Below are 20,865 nucleotides of genomic sequence, written 5' to 3'. Positions count from 1 at the left end.
TCCAGTATTCTTGTCTGGAAAATCCCATGGACAGAGAACATGGGGCTGCAAAAGAGCAGGACACGACTTAGCAACTAAACAAAAACTTCTCAAAGGGAGCTTGAAAATGCCTTACTATATTAGGGAAAAAATTAAAATTCTAATATAAAGGAAAACAACTTTTAGAAAATAGACATAAAACGAAAACAGAGCCCTCTTCTACCGTAGTTTCATTAATTGTGACTTGTGAGATAGAATTCTATAGTCAAGATGAGTTAAAAACATATGGCAAGTGAATGTTCAGCATCTTATGTTCCTCTATATAATGAAAACTAGAAAAGAAAAGCAGTAAAACAAAGTGGCTGCTTAAAAACACTTACAGTAAGGTATTCTCAAGTCTTATTCGACACTTTCTCAGGAAGTCAGTGCTCATGCTTTTACTTTCCCTTTCTGTCAATTCATTACTTGAAAATATGATAGGACCTTGCTTTTCAGAAGACCTACTTGAACATTTAGAGTTAACTCTGAAAGTGAGTTTTATATAGAGAATGTCACTTTCCCCTTCTCCCCAGTGGGTTTATTTTACCTTTAGCTGGAGCACCAGGTCCATTCGATATTTACCAAGAGGGTTTATGTCATTTAGAATCAAAGCAATGATGATATCAATTCCATTAGATTCATGAGTAGCAATACACGTCTAGAAAACAAAATATTTTAAAAATAACAGTCTATTTACAACATAAGAGCACTAGAGGCCATGACATAAAATAACAGAATCACCTTAGCCTTTTAACCTTTAAAATACAATTAAGATTTAACTTTGAGATTAAGTCTAATATAAGTCAAAGATTTAACTTTACATATTCTTTTACATAGTCTATTATTTGATTAGTGTTAATTAAATGACTCGTATGAAGAACACGGGGAAAGATATTGTATGAAACAGGTATCTTTTCAGGTGAACCATTTTTGTAGAATTTCAAAAAACAATGGTTAAGTAAAACACTCGGTCTATAAATTTTTATATGTCCTTCGTTAGAGAAATTCTTTAAATTTAGAATTTTAAGATCTGATCAATTTTAAGAGAATATTCCTATTTATAAAAACCTTATGCCCAAGGTTTGTAAGTCAACTTTATCTGTAATGATGTGGCATCTTCATTTCTCTGCTATTTAATGCTAAATGAGTAACAATCTATGCTGTTGACTGTGCTGGGAATACAGTCACTCCTGATATTTCAGACATCGTGTCAATTATGCTGGTTGAGGGAAAAGGTTAGCAGATTCCTTAAACTTAAGCAATTTATAGAGGAATCTGATTTGGGAAAAGTTTATAAAGTACCCTGAGAGATAAATGTCAGTATTTTGAAGGTTAGGGCCTACCATGCTAGGACTCTGAATTTAATTCATTCTATACAACTTGAAAATCGGAAACTCATGGGTTGGAATTTGTGGAACTACATCTTACCATGCAGCACCCAGAATCAAAGGGATTTGAAAAATTGAAACCCAGGTAAAATAAATGAGAAAGAGTAAAATCAAGGTAATTCTGAAAGGATTGTTATTTTTCAGGATGGGCTTCATTTCTCTCTTCACAAGGAAATCTTTATTACCCTGACACCAAGGAGAGGTATCTTCCATTCATCTACATTTCCTGAGGTTCTTCTGATCATGACAGTGGTTGCTAAACTTAGAGGAAATCAATTTGCAGATCATTTCTGAAATTTGCTAGCAATTTTCCTTCCTTCCACATATTTCCAGAGCACGGGGTTCATAGTAAACTTATTTTTAGGGTATATGGGATTTATGCTATATTATTATTAATTTCTGTTTTTAGCTAACTTGATTTAGTAACTTTCAAAACTCAGTTTCATTTTCTTAAAAAACCCAGAGTGGAGAATACATGCTTTCTATTATAGATTTACTTGATTTTAACCAACAACAAAATGAAATCTTTGAATCTGCATATATTTCCTTAACTTAAAATCAATAGATTTTCTTATATTATTTCCCTGGAAGAGTGAAATATAATACAGAGCAAAATCCACAAACTCTTTCACCATGTCACATGCACATTACAGGGGATAAAGATCCCCGTAACAAATTATTTATGCCAATAACTGTCATGTTTTTGTTCTACATACCTATGTATGTACATGTATGTGTGTGTACTTTGTACATATATGTCATATAATTTGCAATAGAAAAGCAATTACTTTTCAACATTTCTTTCCTGTATCAAGCACTGACATTTGGTCTCAGTGGTTTCTTTAAAATTTATAACCAGAATGTGTGTGATTTGAAAATTCTTCCTTCCATGGTGGATCCATGCTTGTGATGGTAGCTCTATAACATCTGTGCGGATGTGGAGTCAATAAACTCCAGGCTGCCCCCCGCCCTTTACCAACCCAAGTATTTCATCTCTTACTTCCTCTCTGTGTCTGTGATATCCAAGAAAATGGAATCAGAGACAAACACTCTGAAAGAGGGAGTCGAAACTTTGCCCTGGAAAATGTTATACAGTCGAAAGCACACTCTGTTTAGACTCAACCACAAGTCCTGAGTTTTAAGAATGACCCTACAACTTAAAGAGATTCCATTACTCTGGGACCCTGGACATCACTTAATTTCTGAGTCACAATCTAGCTATCAGCAAAATGGGAACAATATAACCTATTTGCTACATTTACTGTCAATATAAAGATGGTAATATACACAACCCACTGCAGTGGAGCTGAAGAAACCAAAGGGAGCCGATGCCACAAATCCTGGAGAGAATGACTAAAGGTGAAAACTGATCAATGACGAAAAAATATATTGTACTCTGACTTTTACCTCGGATATTTTCATGGGAATTTCCTTTTACAGTGAAATTAAATTAAAATATGGCATAGTATTTGCTAGTCTATAATTCAGTCTTTGTATGCATTGTTAGGAAAGTAAAAATATCTGGCAAAGTAAAAGAAAAATCTTTCAAATGCACACAAAGCTTGGCTCTTTCACCAAGTTGATCCTTTGGCTAACTGGTCGGAATAATTTTCGTGAAGGACTGCTTTCAGTTACCTGATTTTCATGGCATGGACCTTGGCAATACTCAGTCAAGCTCTCCAGAGTCTGGTTGACCAGCACTACATTCTTCTCGTTGATGTAGAGACCCAAGAGTCCCAGGCCCCCTGTTGTACTTCCACAAATGCAATCCAAAAACTGAAGGGTCTCACAGACAAGGTTGTAATTTGTTTTGTTGTTTTGATTCCTCAGGAAGTGCTAAACAACAACAACAAAATATACCCATTAAAAAAAATCACTATGCTAAATGTTTTCAATTTTCTTTCTAAGGGTGTTTTATCAACTCAAGAGGAACCCCATGGCAATGTGGAACAGACTTGCTCTTTATTTTTTATTTGTTTTTTTAGATTTTATTTTATTTATTTATTTATTTTTTTACTTTACAATATTGTATTGGTTTTGCCATACATCAACATGAATCTGCCACGGGTGTACATGTGTTCCCAATCCTGAACCCCCTCCCACCTCCCTCCCCGTACCATCTCTCTGGGTCATCCCACTGCACCAGCCCCAAGCATCCTGTTTCCTGCATCAAACCTAGACTGGCGATTCATCTCTTATATTAGTTCATGGGGTGGCTAAGAGTCGGACACAACTGAGTGACTTCACTTTCACTTTTCACTTTCATGCATTGGAGAAGGAAATGGCAACCCACTCCAGTGTTCTTGCCTGGAGAATCCCAGGGACGAGGGAGCCTGGTGAGCTGCCGTCTGTGGGGTCGCACAGAGTCGGACACGACTGAAGCGACTTGGCAGCAGCAGCAGCTACGTGTTTCAATGCCATTCTCCCAAATCATCCCTGCTCTTTATAAGGAAGTATTCACATTTATTACATTTCTCTTGGGATTAAGAAAAGAGAGAGCTATTTTTCAAGCATCTATATTTATCAATATAGTTCAAAAAATCTTTCTCAATGTCATTATCTTAAAACTATATACAAAGGGCAAAAATAATTAAGTAGCAGGTAAGGAGAAAAGAAAAAGGAAACCAGAAGAAGTTAATCAGGGAAAGAAGCAATTGAACACTCAACTAAGCAATTCCTTATACATAGTGCAGCTTCAAATGATTCACCCAATATGAAGGGTAACTTGGAGGACCTGTCAATATTTTGAGTAACAGACAACTACAAAGAGATCCAGAGCACACTGCTTGTAACAGCCCCAACTGAAAATCACACCATACCAATCACAATGTGACTGATTTAATAAAAAATTGTATACCCAAACACTGGAATACTTAGAAGCTATAAGAATGAGGTACTTCAGGGGGCTTTCCTGGTGATTCAATCATTGGGAATCTTCCCTACAGTGCAAGAGATGCAGGTTTGATCCCCAGTCAGGGAAGTTAGATCCCACATGCAGTGGAGTAATGAAGCCCGCATAGCCTGTATGCTCCAGAGCCTGCCCACCACAACTAAAAGATCTCCTATGATAGAGTGAAGATCCTGAGTGGGCAACTAAGACTCAATGCAGCCAAATAAATACATAACTACTTAAAGAAAAAGAAGGAACTACTTCAATATGTACTGACATAAACACAACTTAGTAATAACTTAGACCTTTTAGAACTAACACCCAAAAAAGATGTCCTTTTCATTATAGGGGACTGGAATGCAAAAGTAGGAAGTCAAGAAACACCTGGAGTAACAGGCAAATTTGGCCTTGGAATGCGCAATGAAGCAGGGCAAAGACTAATAGAGTTTTGCCAAGAAAATGTACTGGTCATAGCAAACATCCTCTTACAACAACACAAGAGAACACTCTACACATGGACATCACCAGATGGTCAACACCAAAATCAGATTGATTATATTCTTTGCAGCCAAAGATGGAGAAGCTCTATACAATCAATAAAAATAAGACCAGGAGCTGACTGTGGCTCAGATCATGAACTCCTTATTACCAAATTCAGACTCAAATTGAAGAAAGTAGGGAAAACCGCTAGACCATTCAGGTATGACCTAAATCAAATCCCTTATGATTATACAGTGGAAGTGGGAAATAGATTTAAGGGCCTAGATCTGATAGATAGAGTGCCTGATGAACTATGGAATGAGGTTCATGACATTGTACAGGAGACAGGGATCAAAACCATCCCCATGGAAAAAAAAGGCAAAAAAGCAAAATGGCTGTCTGGGGAGGCCTTACAAATAGCTGTGAAAAGAAGAGAAGTGAAAAGCAAAGGAGAAAAGGAAAGATATAAGCATCTGAATGCAGAGTTCCAAAGAATAGCAAGAAGAGATAAAAAAGCCTTCTTCAGCGATCAATGCAAAGAAATAGAGGAAAACAACAGAATGGGAAAGACTAGAGATCTCTTCAAGAAAATTAGAGATACCAAGGGAACATTTCATGCAAAGATGGGCTCAATAAAGGATAGAAGTGGTCTGGACCTAACAGAAGCAGAAGATATTAAGAAGAGGTGGCAAGAATACACAGAAGAACTGTACAAAAAAGATCTTCACGACCCAGATAATCATGATGGTGTGATCACTCATCTAGAGCCAGACATCCTGGAATGCGAAGCCAAGTGGGCCTTAGAAAGCATCACTATGAACAAAGCTAGTGGAGGTGATGGAATTCCAGTTGAGCTAGTTCAAATCCTGAAAGATGATGCTGTGAAAGTGCTACACTCAATATGCCAGCAAATTTGGAAAACTCAGCAGTGGCCACAGGACTGGAAAAGGTCAGTTTTCATTCCAATTCCAAAGAAAGGCAATGCCAAAGTATGCTCAAACTACCACACAATTGCACTCATCTCACACGCTAGTAAAGTAATACTCAAAATTCTCCAAGCCAGGCTTCAGCAATTCGTGAACCGTGAACTTCCTGATGTTCAAGCTAGTTTGAAAAAAGGCAGAGGAACCAGAGATCAAAATGCCAACATCCGCTGGATCATGGAAAAAGCAAGAGAGTTCCAGAAAACATCTATTTCTGCTTTATTGACTATGCCAAAGCCTTTGACTGTGTAGATCACAATCAACTGTGGAAAATTCTGAAAGAGATGGGCATACCAGACCACCTGACCTGCCTCTTGAGAAATCTGTATGCAGGTCAGGAAGCAACAGTTAGAACTGGACATGGAACAATAGACTGGTTCCAAATAGGAAAAGGAGACCGTCAAGGCTGTATATTGTCACCCTGCTTATTTAACTTCTATGCAGAGTACATCATGAGAAATGCTGGGCTGGAAGAAACACAAGCTGGAATCAAGATTGTTGGGAAAAATATCAATAACGTCAGATATGCAGATGACACCACCCTTATGGCAGAAAGTGAAGAGGAGCTAAAAGCTTCTTGATGAAAGTGAAAGAGGAGAGCGAAAAGTTGGCTTAAAGCTCAACATTCAGAAAACTAAGATCCTGGCATCCAGTCCCATCACTTCATGGGAAATAGATGGGGAAACAGTGGAAATAGTGTCAGACTTTATATTTTTGGGCTCCAAAATCACTGCAGATGGTGATTGCAGCCATGCAACTAAAAGACACTTACTCCTTGGAAGAAAAGTTATGTCCAACCTAGATAGCATATTGAAAAGCAGAGACATTACTTTGCCGACTAAGGTCCATCTAGTCAAGGCTATGGTTTTTCCTGTGGTCACGTATGAATGTGATAATTGGACTGTGAAGAAGGCCGAGCGCCGAAGAATTGATGCTTTTGAACTGTGGTGTTGGAGAGGATTCTTGAGAGTCCCTTGGACTGCAAGGAGATCCAACCAGTCCATTCTAAAGGAGATCAGCCCTGGGATTTCTTTGGAGGGAATGATGCTAAAGCTGAAACTCCAGCACTTTGGCCACCTCATGCCAAGAGTTGACTCATTGGAAAAGACTCTGATGCTGGAGGGATTGGGGGCAGGAGAGAAGGGGACGGCAGAAGATGAAATATCTGGATGGCATCACTGACTCGATGGACGTGAGTCTGAGTGAACTCCGGGAGTTGGTGATGGACAGGGAGGCCTGGTGTGCTGCGATTCATGGGGTCGCAAAGAGTCAGACACAGCTGAGTGACTGAACTAAACAACTTAGTAATTAACTTAGTAATAATTAATCTAGTAACTGTTGTTATTCAGTCACTAGGTCATGTCCAACTCTTTGAGACACCATGGACTACAGCGCAACAGGCTTCACTGCCTTCACCATCTTCCAGAGCTTGCTCAAACTCATATTCATTGAGTTGGTAATGCCATCCAACCATCTCATCCTCTGTCATCCCTTTCTCCAGCCTTCAATCTTTCCCAGCATTGGGGTCTTTTCCAACGAGTTGGCTCTTCCCATCAGGTGGTCAAAGAACTAGCATTTCAGCACCAGTTCTTCCCATGAGTATTCAGGGTTGATTTTCTTTAGGATTGATTGTTTTGATTTCCTTGCTGCCCAAGGGTTCTCAAGAGTGTTCTCCAACACCACAGTGCAAAAGCATCAATTCTTTGGCACTCAGCCTTCTTTATGGTCCAACTCTCACATCCATACATGACTACTGGAAAAACCATAGCTTTGACTAGATCGACCTTTGTTGGCAAAGGGATGTCTCTGCTTTTTAAGATACTTTTTAGGTTTGTCATAGCTTTTCTTCCAAGGAGAAAGCATCTTTTAATTTCATGGATGCAGTCACTGTTCAGTGATTTTGGAGTCCAAGAAAATAAAGTATGTCACTGTTTCTTTTTTGCCCTCATCTATTTGCCACGAAATGATGAGACCAGATGCCATGATCTTAATTTTTGAATGTTGAGTTTTAAGCCAGCTTTTTCACTCTCTTCTATCACTCTCATCAAGACACTCTTTAGTTCCTCTTTGCTTTCTGCCATTAGTGTGCATATCATTTGCATATCTGAGGTAGCTGATATTTCTCTTGGCAATCTTGATTTCAGCTTGTGAGTCATCCAGCCCAGCATATCCCATGATGTTCTCTCATGTAAGTTAAATAATGAGGGTGACAATATACAGCCTTGACATATTCCTTTCCCAATTCTGAACCAATCTGTTGTTCCATGTAAGGTTCTAACTGTTGCTTCTTGATGTGCGTGAAGGTTTCTCAGGAGGCAGGTAAAATGGTCTCATATTCCCACCTTTTAAACAATGTTCCACAGTTTGCTGTGATCCATAGAGTCAAAGGCTTTAGTGCAGTCAAGAAGCAGAAGTAGATGTTGTTTTTTTGGGAATTCCCCTGCCTTTTCTATGATCTAATAGATGTTTGCAATTTGATACGATAACTACTACAGGGCTTCCCAGGTAACGCTAGCAGTAAAGAATCCACCTGCCAATGCAGGAGACGCAAGAGACATGGGTTTAGTCCTTGGGTCAGGAAGATTCCCTGGAGGAGGAAATGTCACCCCACTCCAGCATTCTTGTTTGGAAAATTGTATGGGCAGAGGATACTGCGCTACAGTCCATCAGGCCACAAAGAGTCAGATAGAAGTTGGCAACTGAGCACATACACACACAGGATTAACAAACACACACTACCACATATAAAATAGGTCTTCCCTGGTGGTTCAGATGGTAAAGAATCTGCCTGCAGTGTGGAAGACCCAGGTATGATCCTTGGGTCAGGAAGATGGTCTGGAGAAGGGAGTGGGTACCCTCTCCAGGGTACCCACTCTTGCCTGGAGAATTCCATGGAAGATGAGCCTGCTGGGCAACAGTCCAAGGAGTCACAAAGTGCCGGGAGCCAGTGTGGGGAATCCCGCCCATGGCAAAGGTCATGAGGAAGGAGGCCTGACATACGCAAAGGTGGGATCAGGCCTTAGGGGTCCCCCTGGACATTCTCGAGCATCTACCCCCAAAACCAGAGTCTGCCTACCTTACTGCATTATGCTTTCACCTACACTTCTGACATTATGGGGGGCTATCCCCCACTACCTCTCTCTGAAAAGGAGTTAACTTAGAACTCCAGTTAATAAATCTCCTGGGTGTAACAAGAGTGTTTCAGTCCAAAAATTCCTCTGATGGCTCTCTAACCTGCCTGATAGGTTTGTCTAGCCACATGTGATTGTTCACAGCCTCCCAACCGTGAGAGGCACGAGATACCATAACCTTTCTAAATACAGATTCTTTTGAGAAGTTAGAAAATTATTAGTATAGTATTAGTGAGTGAGTTAGAATTTATACCGGTGGAGGGTTTCATTGTTGAGCCAATATATGCTGTTAAGCCTCCATATCCCTTGCCCCTTATACACACTAATTGATATAACTAGCATATAGGAGAAATAAGTATTAACCTTGATATTAATCACGTTAGACTCTAGGCTAAGTAAATTCTTTTCTTGATTATAGCCCACTGCACCTTTGCCCCGCAGGAATGCAACTTTATCTGGTGCCTTCAGAGGGTGGTGCCTGACTTAAGAAATATCATTTTTGGAGAAAATAAGTTTTCTGGTCGACTAATCATCATCAGAAAGGGTCATAAAATGTTAGCGGGCCTCTTGGTCAGAAGATGATGTAAATCACCTGAGAACTTTGTATATCAGAAAGAATGCAGAAAGAAAGCGTGGTTTCAATAAGGGTCAGGACTGCTCACCCCACGTGACTGTATTTTCCATTTATCTCTATGTATGGCTTAAAGTATAAAAGCGGCCCTGGAAAATAAAGAAACAGACCAGTTCCTGGAAAGACTGGTTTCCCTCGGGTCGTCCTTTTTCGTTCTCTTCTTTTCTGGCTGAATTCCCATCTGGAGCGTGGAGGCTTTCCGGGCCTACTACTTTTGCCTGGGCTTCTGAGATCTGAACGGGGAGGCACTTTGTGTCTCTGCTCCTCCGGGAGACCGGGAAGACACCTGTGGCCTATGTAGGTGGTGTAAACCCCTTGTCTTGGGGTTTTATTTGTTTTCCACGTAAACCAAGTTATTCAGCCTCTTTTCTCCACTAATTTTCCTACTACACTATTCTTCCCTAATCTCTCTTTATATCTCTAATTAAATAATTCTTTCCTAATTGCCGACTCCGTCCTGGCTTTGAATTACCCTGGACCCACCAGGGTTGGACCCCGGCAACAAAGAGTCGGACATGACTGGGTAACTAACACTTTCACTTTCACATATAAAATAGATAAACGTTAAGCATTTACTGTATAGCACTGGAAACTATTCAATATCTTGTAATAATCTTTAATAGAAAATAATTTAAAAAGATATGTGTATGTGTGTGTATATATATATATATATATATATATAACAGAATCATTTTGCTGTAGTCCTGACACTAACACAATATTGTAAATCAACTAAACTTCAAAAGCAAGAAAACCCTCTTCTATATTAATCTGTCTATAATAAAAACATATATTAACTCTGTTTATAATGCTGCTGCTAAGTTGCTTCAATCGTGTCCAACTCTGTGTGACCCCATAGATGGCAGCCCCCCGTCCCTGGGATTCTCCAGGCAAGAACACTGGAGTGGGTCGCCACCTCCTTCAATGCATGAAAGTGAAAAGTGAAAGTGAAGTCGCTCAGTCATATCCGACTCTTAGCAACCCCATGGACTGCAGCCCACCAGGCTCCTCCATCCATGGGATTTTCCAGGCAAGAGTACTAGAGTGGTGTGCCATTGCCTTCTCCACTGTTTCTAATAGACATATATTAACTCTGTTTATAATAAAATATAAAGATACTCTGTATCCTCAGTCAAGAAATATGAACTGAGTTGGCAATGATGAAGGCCCTCCAAGTCTTACAAAACCCAGAAAGGTACAGATGAGGCAAAACTGACCTTATTCAACAAATCTCAGAGTCCTAAGGTTAGAGGATACCCACTGAGACTGGAGAGATGTGAGTTGAGGATGCAAAGAATGATACCGTAGGAATGCATAAAGGAATTTTCTTCTCGTTTTTCTTCACCCAGATACCAAAATTTCTTCCCATTTCAGAAGAGCACTATTGTTCTTATTATCTCTCCAAAACGTTAGTTTTATCTGAATTTAATCACTATCATCATAGGCTGGATGCTCAGCTCTCACACAAAACAGAACAAGTACCTGCAGCTCCCGGTTGTGATTCTCACAGAGTAACTGCAGAAACCTCAAAATCGGCTGCATGATGGCGATGGCAGGGCTCATTGTTACTTCCTCGGTGGACTTGTCCTCGGCATTTCCTGCTTCAGGTCCTGCACACATGATGTCTATTTCTGGATCCATTTCTCTTCTGTATACACAGTATGCTTTGGATGTGGCTGAAGAAGCTTCTGTTAACTGCCCTTTCATCCCCTCTTTTAAATGTAATGATGAATCTCTTACTGAAAATAAAGCAGTACTCATATTTATGAATTAATTTCCATTTGCTAATTTAAAAAAGACAGTTACCCAAATTCTCTAACAACTGGATTTCAAATCACCTGACAAGAGGAGCAACAACTTTCCCCAAAAGAATCTGAAGGAGCAACCAAAAAATTAAATATGCACTGGGATTTTTTTTTTAAAATATCTTAACGCTTAGCCCATTTTAGAAGGGCTCCTGTCTTTCTGATATATATAAAATTAAGAGCTCCTAAATACAAGAAAGTGAGAAAATAGTACAAAGTTCAAAATATTTATACAATTTGTTTTTACTATCCTGATGACTTTGTTATTCCAAATTCCAAGAATCTTTCATAGAGTTTAGTGCTATAATTCTGGTTCTTACAGTTTACATTTCATGAGCATTCAGAAGGGATGGGTAGTTGTTCTTTACCATGAATTTCATGATGAAATCAAATATTTTCATGTCACTAGCTGCTTTGCACTGATAATTCCCTGTTTGAGGCTGACCCCACAAAGCTGTCTGAAGGTCAATACCGTGACCACAATAATTCAAGGACAGTGTTCCATACACAGAGGCACAAGTGGCATAATTAGACTAAGGTAAGTGAGATGACAACGATAAACGAGCTCTAAAAATTGCGTTACCCGCTTTTCTCCTACTCATTCTCCCAAATACTCAGCTAGTCCTTCACCTCTCATCCGTGGGCCAGATGTCATCAGCTCTGTGTCTTCATCCCTTTTTTTGTTACCTAAGTCGATGGTGTTAACTGTCACTGTTGATCTTATCTCTTTCTGAGCAGCCTTCATTCGGTCGTAGAGAACTTTGAAGAATTTTTCTGATTTTTTTTGTTCATGTAACTGCTGGTAGAAGGAATACTGCAAGAAAATGTATTTTAAGACATCGACCCTCAAGGATGTTTGAAATAAACACAAGTATTACGGATAAAAGCCCATATTTAATGTGCTGCTCATGATTATTTCATAAACTGACAGCTTTATCAGTCTCCTATACTACTTACTGTGTCCTAATAATAGCTTATATTTGCTTAGTACTTTCCACTAAAATTCAACATAATTTTATGTTATTGAAGTCACCTTTAGTGATTATTTGTTTTAAAATTTCATAAGAACACTGTAAGAGTGGTATGCAAAGAGCTCTTTGATTTTTATATTATTATGAAGTCATGTTTTGTGCAGTACTGTGTATTGAGGTCCTACTGTGTTCCAGGCCCCATGCTGCGAAGTGACAGAACACTCAGGAAAAATAGCTACAATTCCTGCCTTCATGACTCTGTAATCTAGACTGGAAAACAGCCACTAATTCTGTGATCATCCTGGTAAATGTGAGCCTACAAAGTTATTTTTCTCTTTCCCTAAATTATTGTATATTTAATTTAGACTGTGTTACCATGGCAGCCTCACTCATAGGAACCCACTGATAAGTAGGCACTAAGTCCCTGGGGTATTTTATTAGCTAGATTGTTTGCATAGGATCTAGGACAAGCCCACCATAAAATGCAAGATGTGAACTCTGCTTCACAATCAATAACGATATGGAAAGGATTCAACAGTCAAAGTATGATAAAACACATCTCTGGAAATAACGGACCTTGAGATCATCTGCCCTAAGCATTGTCTGCTTGGAGAAGTATCCAGAAGAGGTATGAGTTAGGAAACGTGATGTCCTCTGAACAAGAAATTTTAAGTTATTAAGACTGAAACCACGGGACAGACACAACACAAGAGAAATACAGTAAAAATAATTAATAAAGATAGTAATTCCAGTCACTGTCCTGATATGAGAAGAGTTATATAAACTTGATGAGCGACAATGGGAAGAAAACATCTGAAGAAATAATGAATTCCAGATCAAGTAGAATTGACTGTAATCCAACCGAGTAGACAATTTTGGGGAGTTTGGTTCCTGCAGATACCCTTTCTGAAAGAGTGCCTGAAACCATGACTCACAGGTCCTGGGACTTGCAGGTGAGAGTCTGTCTAATGACATCAGGCCTGGAAATGGATACCTGTCTTTAAATTTCTGCTGTGGGTGATGCACATTCTCAAAGCATTTTCATAAAGTCTTACAAGTCGGTTTCATACCTACAAGCAGGAAGCACTAGGCAGAGGGCTAGCAACAATTCAAGAAAGCAGGCCAAAAAGCCACAGTAACCATAGCAACCACAGTGAAACCATCAAGCTGGTTATTAATTCAGAGGATAAAGGCAGATTTCAGAGACCTTTGTGGTCCCATAAATTACACTTATGCTTGAACCCTAATATTTTTAATATAATGGCATTAGAAGGCAGAAAGGGATTCCTATATATTAAATGAGGAAGTTATAGAACTTTGTAGTTCTATTAACACAAAGTTTTATAATTTTTGTTGTTCCTTGACATGTATTATCTCATTGATTCTTTCAGGACAACTGTATGATGAACACAGCGTGCTTATTTCATTTTATATATTAACAAAATAAAATTTGGTGAATGTAAACGACTTTCCCAATATTATATAATAGTAATAGAGATGGGATTTAAATCTAGATTCTCTGACTCTAAATCACTATATAAAATGACCCTTTAAGCTCAAAATAACAAATGATTTACATGGACTTTTAAAAACTAGAAAGGAAATCAATCCTGAATATTCACTGGAGGGACTGATGGTGAGGCTGAGGCTGCAATACTTTGGCCACCTTATGCGAAGAACTGACTCGTTAGAAAAGACCCTGATGCTGGGAAAGATTGAGGGTAGGATGAGAAGCGGGTAACAGAGGATGAGATAGTTGAATGGTATCATTCAACTATCAGTTGAAACTTTCCAGGAGTGAGTAGACAGAAGGATATTTTAGAAGGACATTTTAAATATTTATTATTTATTAGCTGCATCATATGGGGTTTTCTGTTGTGGTGTGCAGGCTTTAGTTGCTTTGCAGCATGTAGGATCTTAGTTCAACCACCAGAAATTGAACCCATGACCTCTGCATTGCAAGTTGGATTCTTAACCAGAGGACCACCAAGATAGTCCTGAAAGGAGATGTTTATAGCAGTTAAGAGCACAGACTCACTGACTCATGAGTTTGAGCAAGCTTTGTGAGATGGTAAAGGACAGGGAAGCCTGGCATGCTGCAGTCCCTGGGGTCACAAAGAATTAGACACAACTGAGTGACTGAACAAAAACAACAACAAACCTGAACAGTATGATTTTAATAAAGATAAATAGTATGCTTTTATAATATATATATAATCTCAAGAGGTAGCATAACAATTTAATCCCTCACAAAGGGAAACCACCTCCATAAGCTTCAGAGTATAAAGGAAAACTCCTCATTTTTTTTCAGCAGCCAAGGTGATAGATAAACAGTTCCATGTAATAGAGGAAGGACTTTCCCCCAAGAAGGATGGAGAGCAACTAGAAATGAGAGGGCAGAGAAGAGAAATGAAGTGAGGACTCAGAGAGATGAAGTAATACTAGGGTGTAATGCAGGGTGATTAGTCAGTGAAATTTCCCAGGAGTGAGTAGACAGAAGGATATTTTAGAAGGACATTTTAAATATTTATTATTTATTAGCTGCATCATATGGGGTCTTCTGTTGTGGCGTGCAGGCTTAGCTGCTTTGCAGCATGTTGGATCTTAGTTCAACCACCAGAAATTGAACCCATGACCTCTGCATTGCAAGTTGGATTCTTAGCCAGAGGACCACCAAGACAGTCCTGAAAGGAGATGTTTATAGCAGTTAAGAGCACAGACACTGGAGCCTGTCTACATGGGCTCCAATCCTAGCTTGATTTCTAGCCAGCTACATGAGCTTACGTGTATCTCAGATTCTTCTTTGGTAAGATGAGATAGGATTCAAGTTCCTGCACAGGTTGTTGTGAGGATTAATCAAGCTAATACACAGAAAGCACTAAGAAGAGGGCCTAGTATTTAGAAGGCATTATTCACATTGTTGGAGAAGGCAATGGCACCCCACTCCAGTACTCTTGCTGGGAAAATCCCATGGATGGAGGAGCCTGGTAGGCTGCAGTCCATGGGGTCGCTAAGAGTTGGACATGACTGAGCGACTTCACTTTCACTTTTCACTTTCATGCACTGGAGAAGGAAATGGCAACCCACTCCAGTGTTCTTGCCTGGAGAATCCCAGGGACGGTGGAGCCTGGTGGGCTGCCATCTATGGGGTCGCACAGAGTCGGACAGGACTGAAGTGACTTAGCAGTAGCATTCTCATTGTTGCTATTATTAGTGTACAATTTGAAATTGTAATTTAACCATCTTCTTTATCCTCCCCTCAACCAATTTTTAATTAAGTACATTTAAACATATAAATTGATTTATGTAGCTAGGAGGGTAAAACTTAAGAAAGGACATCAGATCCCTAATTCAGGACTACAGAAGCTGAGTGTCAAGACAATCCCTGAACTAAGTAAGCAAGACAACAGTGGTCAATGAGACAATTAGAATATAAATCCCCCTGGATTTTGACAGAAGTCTTGGGGAGGGTAAGCATTCCAGCTGACCTCAATTAGACATCTTAGGGCCAGGAGCACACAGTTGACATCTGGGTTACACAATGATGTAGATAAGTGAGAAATCTGGATAGTGTAAGGCTGGTAAACAAGACTGTCATAACCCTTTTAAAAGATTTTCATAAACAAAAATCATTGAATTCTATTTCATCAAGTATTTGTCAAATGGCTATAAAGCTGTAGATATGACGAACAAGACATGATCCCCCTACTTTAAAGAAGATGACATTTAACTGGAGAAGCAGAATATTATACAGATAACAACGAAGCAAAGCAGCACAGGAAAAATGCCAAGTGAGCATCCAAGAAGCAAATGTTATGGGAGCTCAGATAGAGAAGTGGTCCCAAAGGCCACAGCGAAATAGTGAAGACTTTGTAAATAGAAATGGACCACTCATTCATAGGGATGTTCACTTCCAATTATTTACTGAATCCCTAGGCTGGGCCAGACATGGTGCCAGAAACAAAGGGATGTGAAGATGGAAAACATGTGGTCTCAACCTCTAAGGATTCATAATTCACTAGACAGAGCCTGCTGTACTCATGAAGAGGTGCACACACACACATGCAGAAATGCTACTGCAGATATCTGCAGGATATGGCAGAAGCGTAGAGTCACTAGTGGACAATTCTGCCCAGTGGGATGTGGGGTAAGAAAAGGCTTCCAAGAGAAGTTCATGAGTTGAGTCCTCAGAGAGGAGAAAGTGACATGAGAAATGGCATAGCACAGCCGAGGAGCTATAAAGAGCTTAGTACATCTGGTGAACAAGAGAAAGGATGGAGGCGGGGAGAGATGGAGTAAGAACAGAAAGTTAGAAAACTTGAAGAGACTAGATCATGAAGGAGCACTTGCCTTTTTAGGGGAAAGTGACTGACTTTAAGCAGGAGAATAATACGTGTTTTGGAAAGGTGTCTTTAGAAGCAACATGATTTTTTTTTCGTGCTTAATAAGATGTGATGTCTACTTGCCATGAATAGGGAAAACAGATTCTGGAATTTCCAATTAGTTGTTTGAAACCTGGAAATACCTTGTTAGTGAGTGGCAGGGCTGGGAGGAGGAAGGCTGTTCCCTGGGAACATGTCCCAGCTCTCAGGATCACACAGTGAGCTCTGCCTTTAGGTATGGGGAAGTTCAGGGGCAACTTGGCAGGAGTTTCTAAGTCACGTGTGTGCCTTCGGGAAATGGTATGATCCTACGTGCAGGTGAGCGCACTGCTCACTGGACTGGAGCACTGAGTAGATGAACGATGACTCTCAAGTCACCCCTCCTGAGGTGAATGAGTAAACAGAACAAAAAAAGAAGGAATGGTTCTGATCTGCCCACAACAGGGAAAGCTTCAGCTACTCAGAGGCAGCAGGGTAACAAGCACCGGCAGATTTGGGGAACAGGGAACAGAAGAGTTCTCAGTTTCTAAAAAAGTAACTGAGATGCATGGTGAATGTTATCAGAACTTGTTTCAACGTCAAGTACTGTATGAGGAATTTATATATATATATATATATAACCTCATTTAATAAATGCACTTAATTCCTTTTTTTACATATAATTCTTGGATAAGTCAAAATGTCCTAATCTGCTTAGTCAGCCTAAAATTTCCCTAAGCAAATGAGAATTTCTGGAATGTTCTGCTTCACTGAGTAATTTGCAAAGTTCTGCCTCCCAGGTGGTTCAGTGGTAAAGAACCTGTCTGCCAATGCAAGAGACTTGGGTTCAGTCTCTCGATCAGGAAGATCCCCTGGAGAAGAAAAAGGCAACTCATGCCAGTATTCTTGCCTGACAAATCCCATGGACAGAGGAGGCTGGCAGGCTACAGTCCATGGTTGCAAAAGAGTCTAACATGACTTTGTGACTAAACAACAACAATGTAGTTACTACAGCAAACCAAAAAATTTATAAGGATAATGTGATACAAAGTTGTTGTGGGTTTTTTTTTTCTTTTTGAGATAGTCATGAGAAACTTAAAGAAAAATCATTACTTGGGTTTCCAAGACAAAGAAGTAAGAAATACAAAATAACCAAATGTAACCAACGACAATGACAGTAAGCAGGTACCTGAGTTTGTGTGTTTCCTCCTTCCAGCAAGGCAATGCCAAGTAAGATGCCTTCGGAAAAAATTCTGTCATTTTTGGTATTCACTATGACATCGATGACAAGTTCAGATGCACCTTCTTTATCCAGGAGACACTGAATATCTGACATGGATATCCCCATCTTATCTGAATCTTGCCCAGAAAAGCTTCCTGTGATTAGGAAAAATCAATGAGTAAACCTTTGTTAAAAGGCAAAATTAATTCTAAAGCTCAAATTTGTTTCATGAACCCAAAATCATACAAAGGTTTTTAATGGGCTTTATACTTATTTTTCTAGTTTTATTGAGGTATAATTGATATATAACATTGTATAAGTTTAAGGTATACAACATTAATAATTTGATATGTGTATATACTGCAAAATGATGACTACAATAAGATTAAATTCATCATCTCATAAAGTTAATTTGTATTCCTTGTGATGAGAACTTTTAGGACCTATTTTCTTAGCAACTTTCAAATATGCAATACAGTATTGTTACCAATGGTCATCATGTTGTATATTCAGTTCAGTTCAGTCCAGTGGCTCAGTTGTGTCCGACTCTTTACGATCCCATGAATCGCAGCACACCAGGCCTGCCTATCCATCACCATCTCCCGGAGTTCACTCAGACTCACATCCATTGAGTCCGTGATGCCATCCATCCATCTCATCCTCGGTCGTCCCCTTCTCCTCCTGCCCCCAATCCCTCCCAGCATCAGAGTCTTTTAATGAGTCAACTCTTCGCATGAGGTGGCCAAAGTACTGGAGCTTCAGCTTTAGCATCATTCCTTCATGTTGTATATTACAGTCCCAAAATTTCTGTATTTAACTGAAAGTTTGTTCCTTTTGACCACTTTCACTTAATTTCTCTACTCCCCACTCTCTGCATGTGGCAACCACAAATCTGATCTCTGTTTCTCTGAGTTTGGAATTTTTAGATTACATATATAACTGACTATTTCACTTAGCATAATGCCCTTGAGGTCCACCCTAGATGACACAAATGGCAGGATTTTCTTTTTGCTATGGCTGATGATGGTACTTTTTAAATGAATCTTTTCATATTTGTGCTATTTTTAAGTAAAACACTAGAATAACACTGGCACACAGAGATGTCATTAGAATTTGAAAATAAAGGGAAAAATGATATCTTGCCTCCTCCTTGTGCAGTTTTGCAGTAGGTTCCAGAGAGGTGTCCATTTATAGAGACTCCATAATCACCTTTAAAGTATCGATTCAGGAGGATTTTTCTTAATGTATTACCCTAATAATAAAAAGGATAAGAAAAATTTTATTGTTCCTTTTTCTAGTAAAAGAGAAAGTTATCAACACATTAAAATGCCACTTAAAATGCATTTTATCAATGATGTTGAACATGGAAAAACTAACATTGTATAATATTTTCTAAGGCAAAAATCTGCCAATATTTCCCATGAAAATAACAAAAATGTTGCCTCTTCCAGAGATAAAGAATAAATATACAGTATTTTCAATAGAACAATACAGTCACAAACTCTATAAATTTAAAATTGCTTCAAAAGCTGAGGGTCCCAGTGTCAGTAAGAATATTCATGGCATCTAAAGAAAACACGGATTAATAAATAACCTAAGAATTGGAAAGGAAAATCCTTCACTTAGATAGGCCCAGTAAAAAGAGCTAGAAAAGTCCTAGGTATACAGAAGGTGCTCAAAAAATTACGCTTGATAAGACAGAATGAATTATATTTAAATTCCAAGAGCTTTATTCAGAAGACAGTGGGCAAAAGATAGTCTATCAAACACACAATTCAAAAATTCCTGTTTTCTACTGTTGATTGCTAATAAAGGTTGACAGAGAGTCATATACTAGTTGGTTGTTTGGACTTCCTCTTTTAGAAAGACTTTGTTTACCTGATTTTTTTCAATTAGATTATTTCTTTCGCTATTGACAAAAAGGAGTTCCTTATATATACTAATTTCTAGTCCTTTGTCAGTTATATATGTTGCAAAGTCTCCTTGTTTATTACTCCTCTTCTACACACTTTTCTTTAACAAAAAGAGCTGTTTAATTTTAATGTAGCCACGTTTATCAGTGTTTTCCACTAGTCTTGTGTTTTTGCATTTTTGTTAGAAATTCTTTCCAACTTTGGTTCAGAAAGACATTTTCAAATACACTCTTTCTAAAGTTGAAAATTTTGCCTTTCACATTTAGATCTATACTCCAATTTGAATTGAATTTTGTGCCAGGTGAAAGGTTAAGATCTTAATTTTTCCATATTGACATCAATTGTTCCCACATAATTTATTGCAAAAATCATTTTTATCACTTACCATCAATAAACTTCTATCATATACCAAAATTTTTTTGTCTTCAATTTTGTATAGATTACAAGACATTTTTAAAATAGTATATTTTGCAATATAGTTGCTTGCATGAACAGAAGAAATATAGATAACTCCAAATCTTTTATCTTAGTGGCTATGATTTGAATAGGCAAGAGTACTTTTTAAAGTATTATATAAGGACTGTAGATTTAAACTATTTACATTAACACCACAACTGCAATGGTAAGGACATTGTGGTCCAAAAGCTTATGCACTGGCTGCAGATCATGCAGCTAACAGGTGACAGACAAAGACCTGAACTCAGCTCCTGATGGCACACACCCCCTTTGCATGCCCCCCTTTCCTGCTGTGACACGTGACTCCATTGCACCTTCTCTCTCCCATGCTTTAGGTGTCCCTGTTTCTCCAGCCCTTCAGGCTTTGTCCTCAGTTCTCCAACTCTTGGCTCCCCACTCCCCATCAGCAACTTCTTCCAGCCCTTGCTTGTACAATCCCTTGGGCAGGTCTCACGGTCAAATGTGTCTCCTCTATCCTTGACCTGGTTCTCCGGAATCTCTCCTTCTCTTTCCATTCACATTTCCTTATCTACATCTGGAGGTTCTACTGGCAACTAAATTCAGCTTTTCACAATGCATTAATTCTTCTCTCTTCAACGTGTTTCTCTCTTAAGTG

At 39.0% G+C, this 20,865-nt stretch overlaps 1 protein-coding gene across 2 annotated transcripts in view; it reads right to left on the bottom strand.

The window, feature by feature from the left end:
- The window catches only part of ITPR2 (inositol 1,4,5-trisphosphate receptor type 2), a 604,865-nt gene that overhangs the window by 181,713 nt on the left and 402,287 nt on the right, over positions 1-20,865 (bottom strand). For both annotated transcript variants that reach the window (XM_004006770.5, XM_060413298.1), the window contains exons 38-43: positions 19,024-19,132; positions 17,848-18,035; positions 11,957-12,140; positions 11,004-11,260; positions 3,042-3,242; positions 566-676 (exon numbers count right to left, since the gene is read on the bottom strand). In XM_004006770.5, coding sequence (XP_004006819.2) covers positions 566-676; positions 3,042-3,242; positions 11,004-11,260; positions 11,957-12,140; positions 17,848-18,035; positions 19,024-19,132 — 1,050 coding nt within the window. The remainder of the gene's footprint in view (positions 1-565; positions 677-3,041; positions 3,243-11,003; positions 11,261-11,956; positions 12,141-17,847; positions 18,036-19,023; positions 19,133-20,865) is intronic.

The sequence above is a fragment of the Ovis aries genome, chromosome 3 (genome assembly GCF_016772045.2).
Source record: "Ovis aries strain OAR_USU_Benz2616 breed Rambouillet chromosome 3, ARS-UI_Ramb_v3.0, whole genome shotgun sequence".
Classification (NCBI taxonomy): Eukaryota; Metazoa; Chordata; class Mammalia; order Artiodactyla; family Bovidae; genus Ovis; species Ovis aries.
The sequence above is the reverse complement of the archived record's forward strand: the minus strand, read 5'-3'. Positions and strand labels throughout refer to the sequence as shown.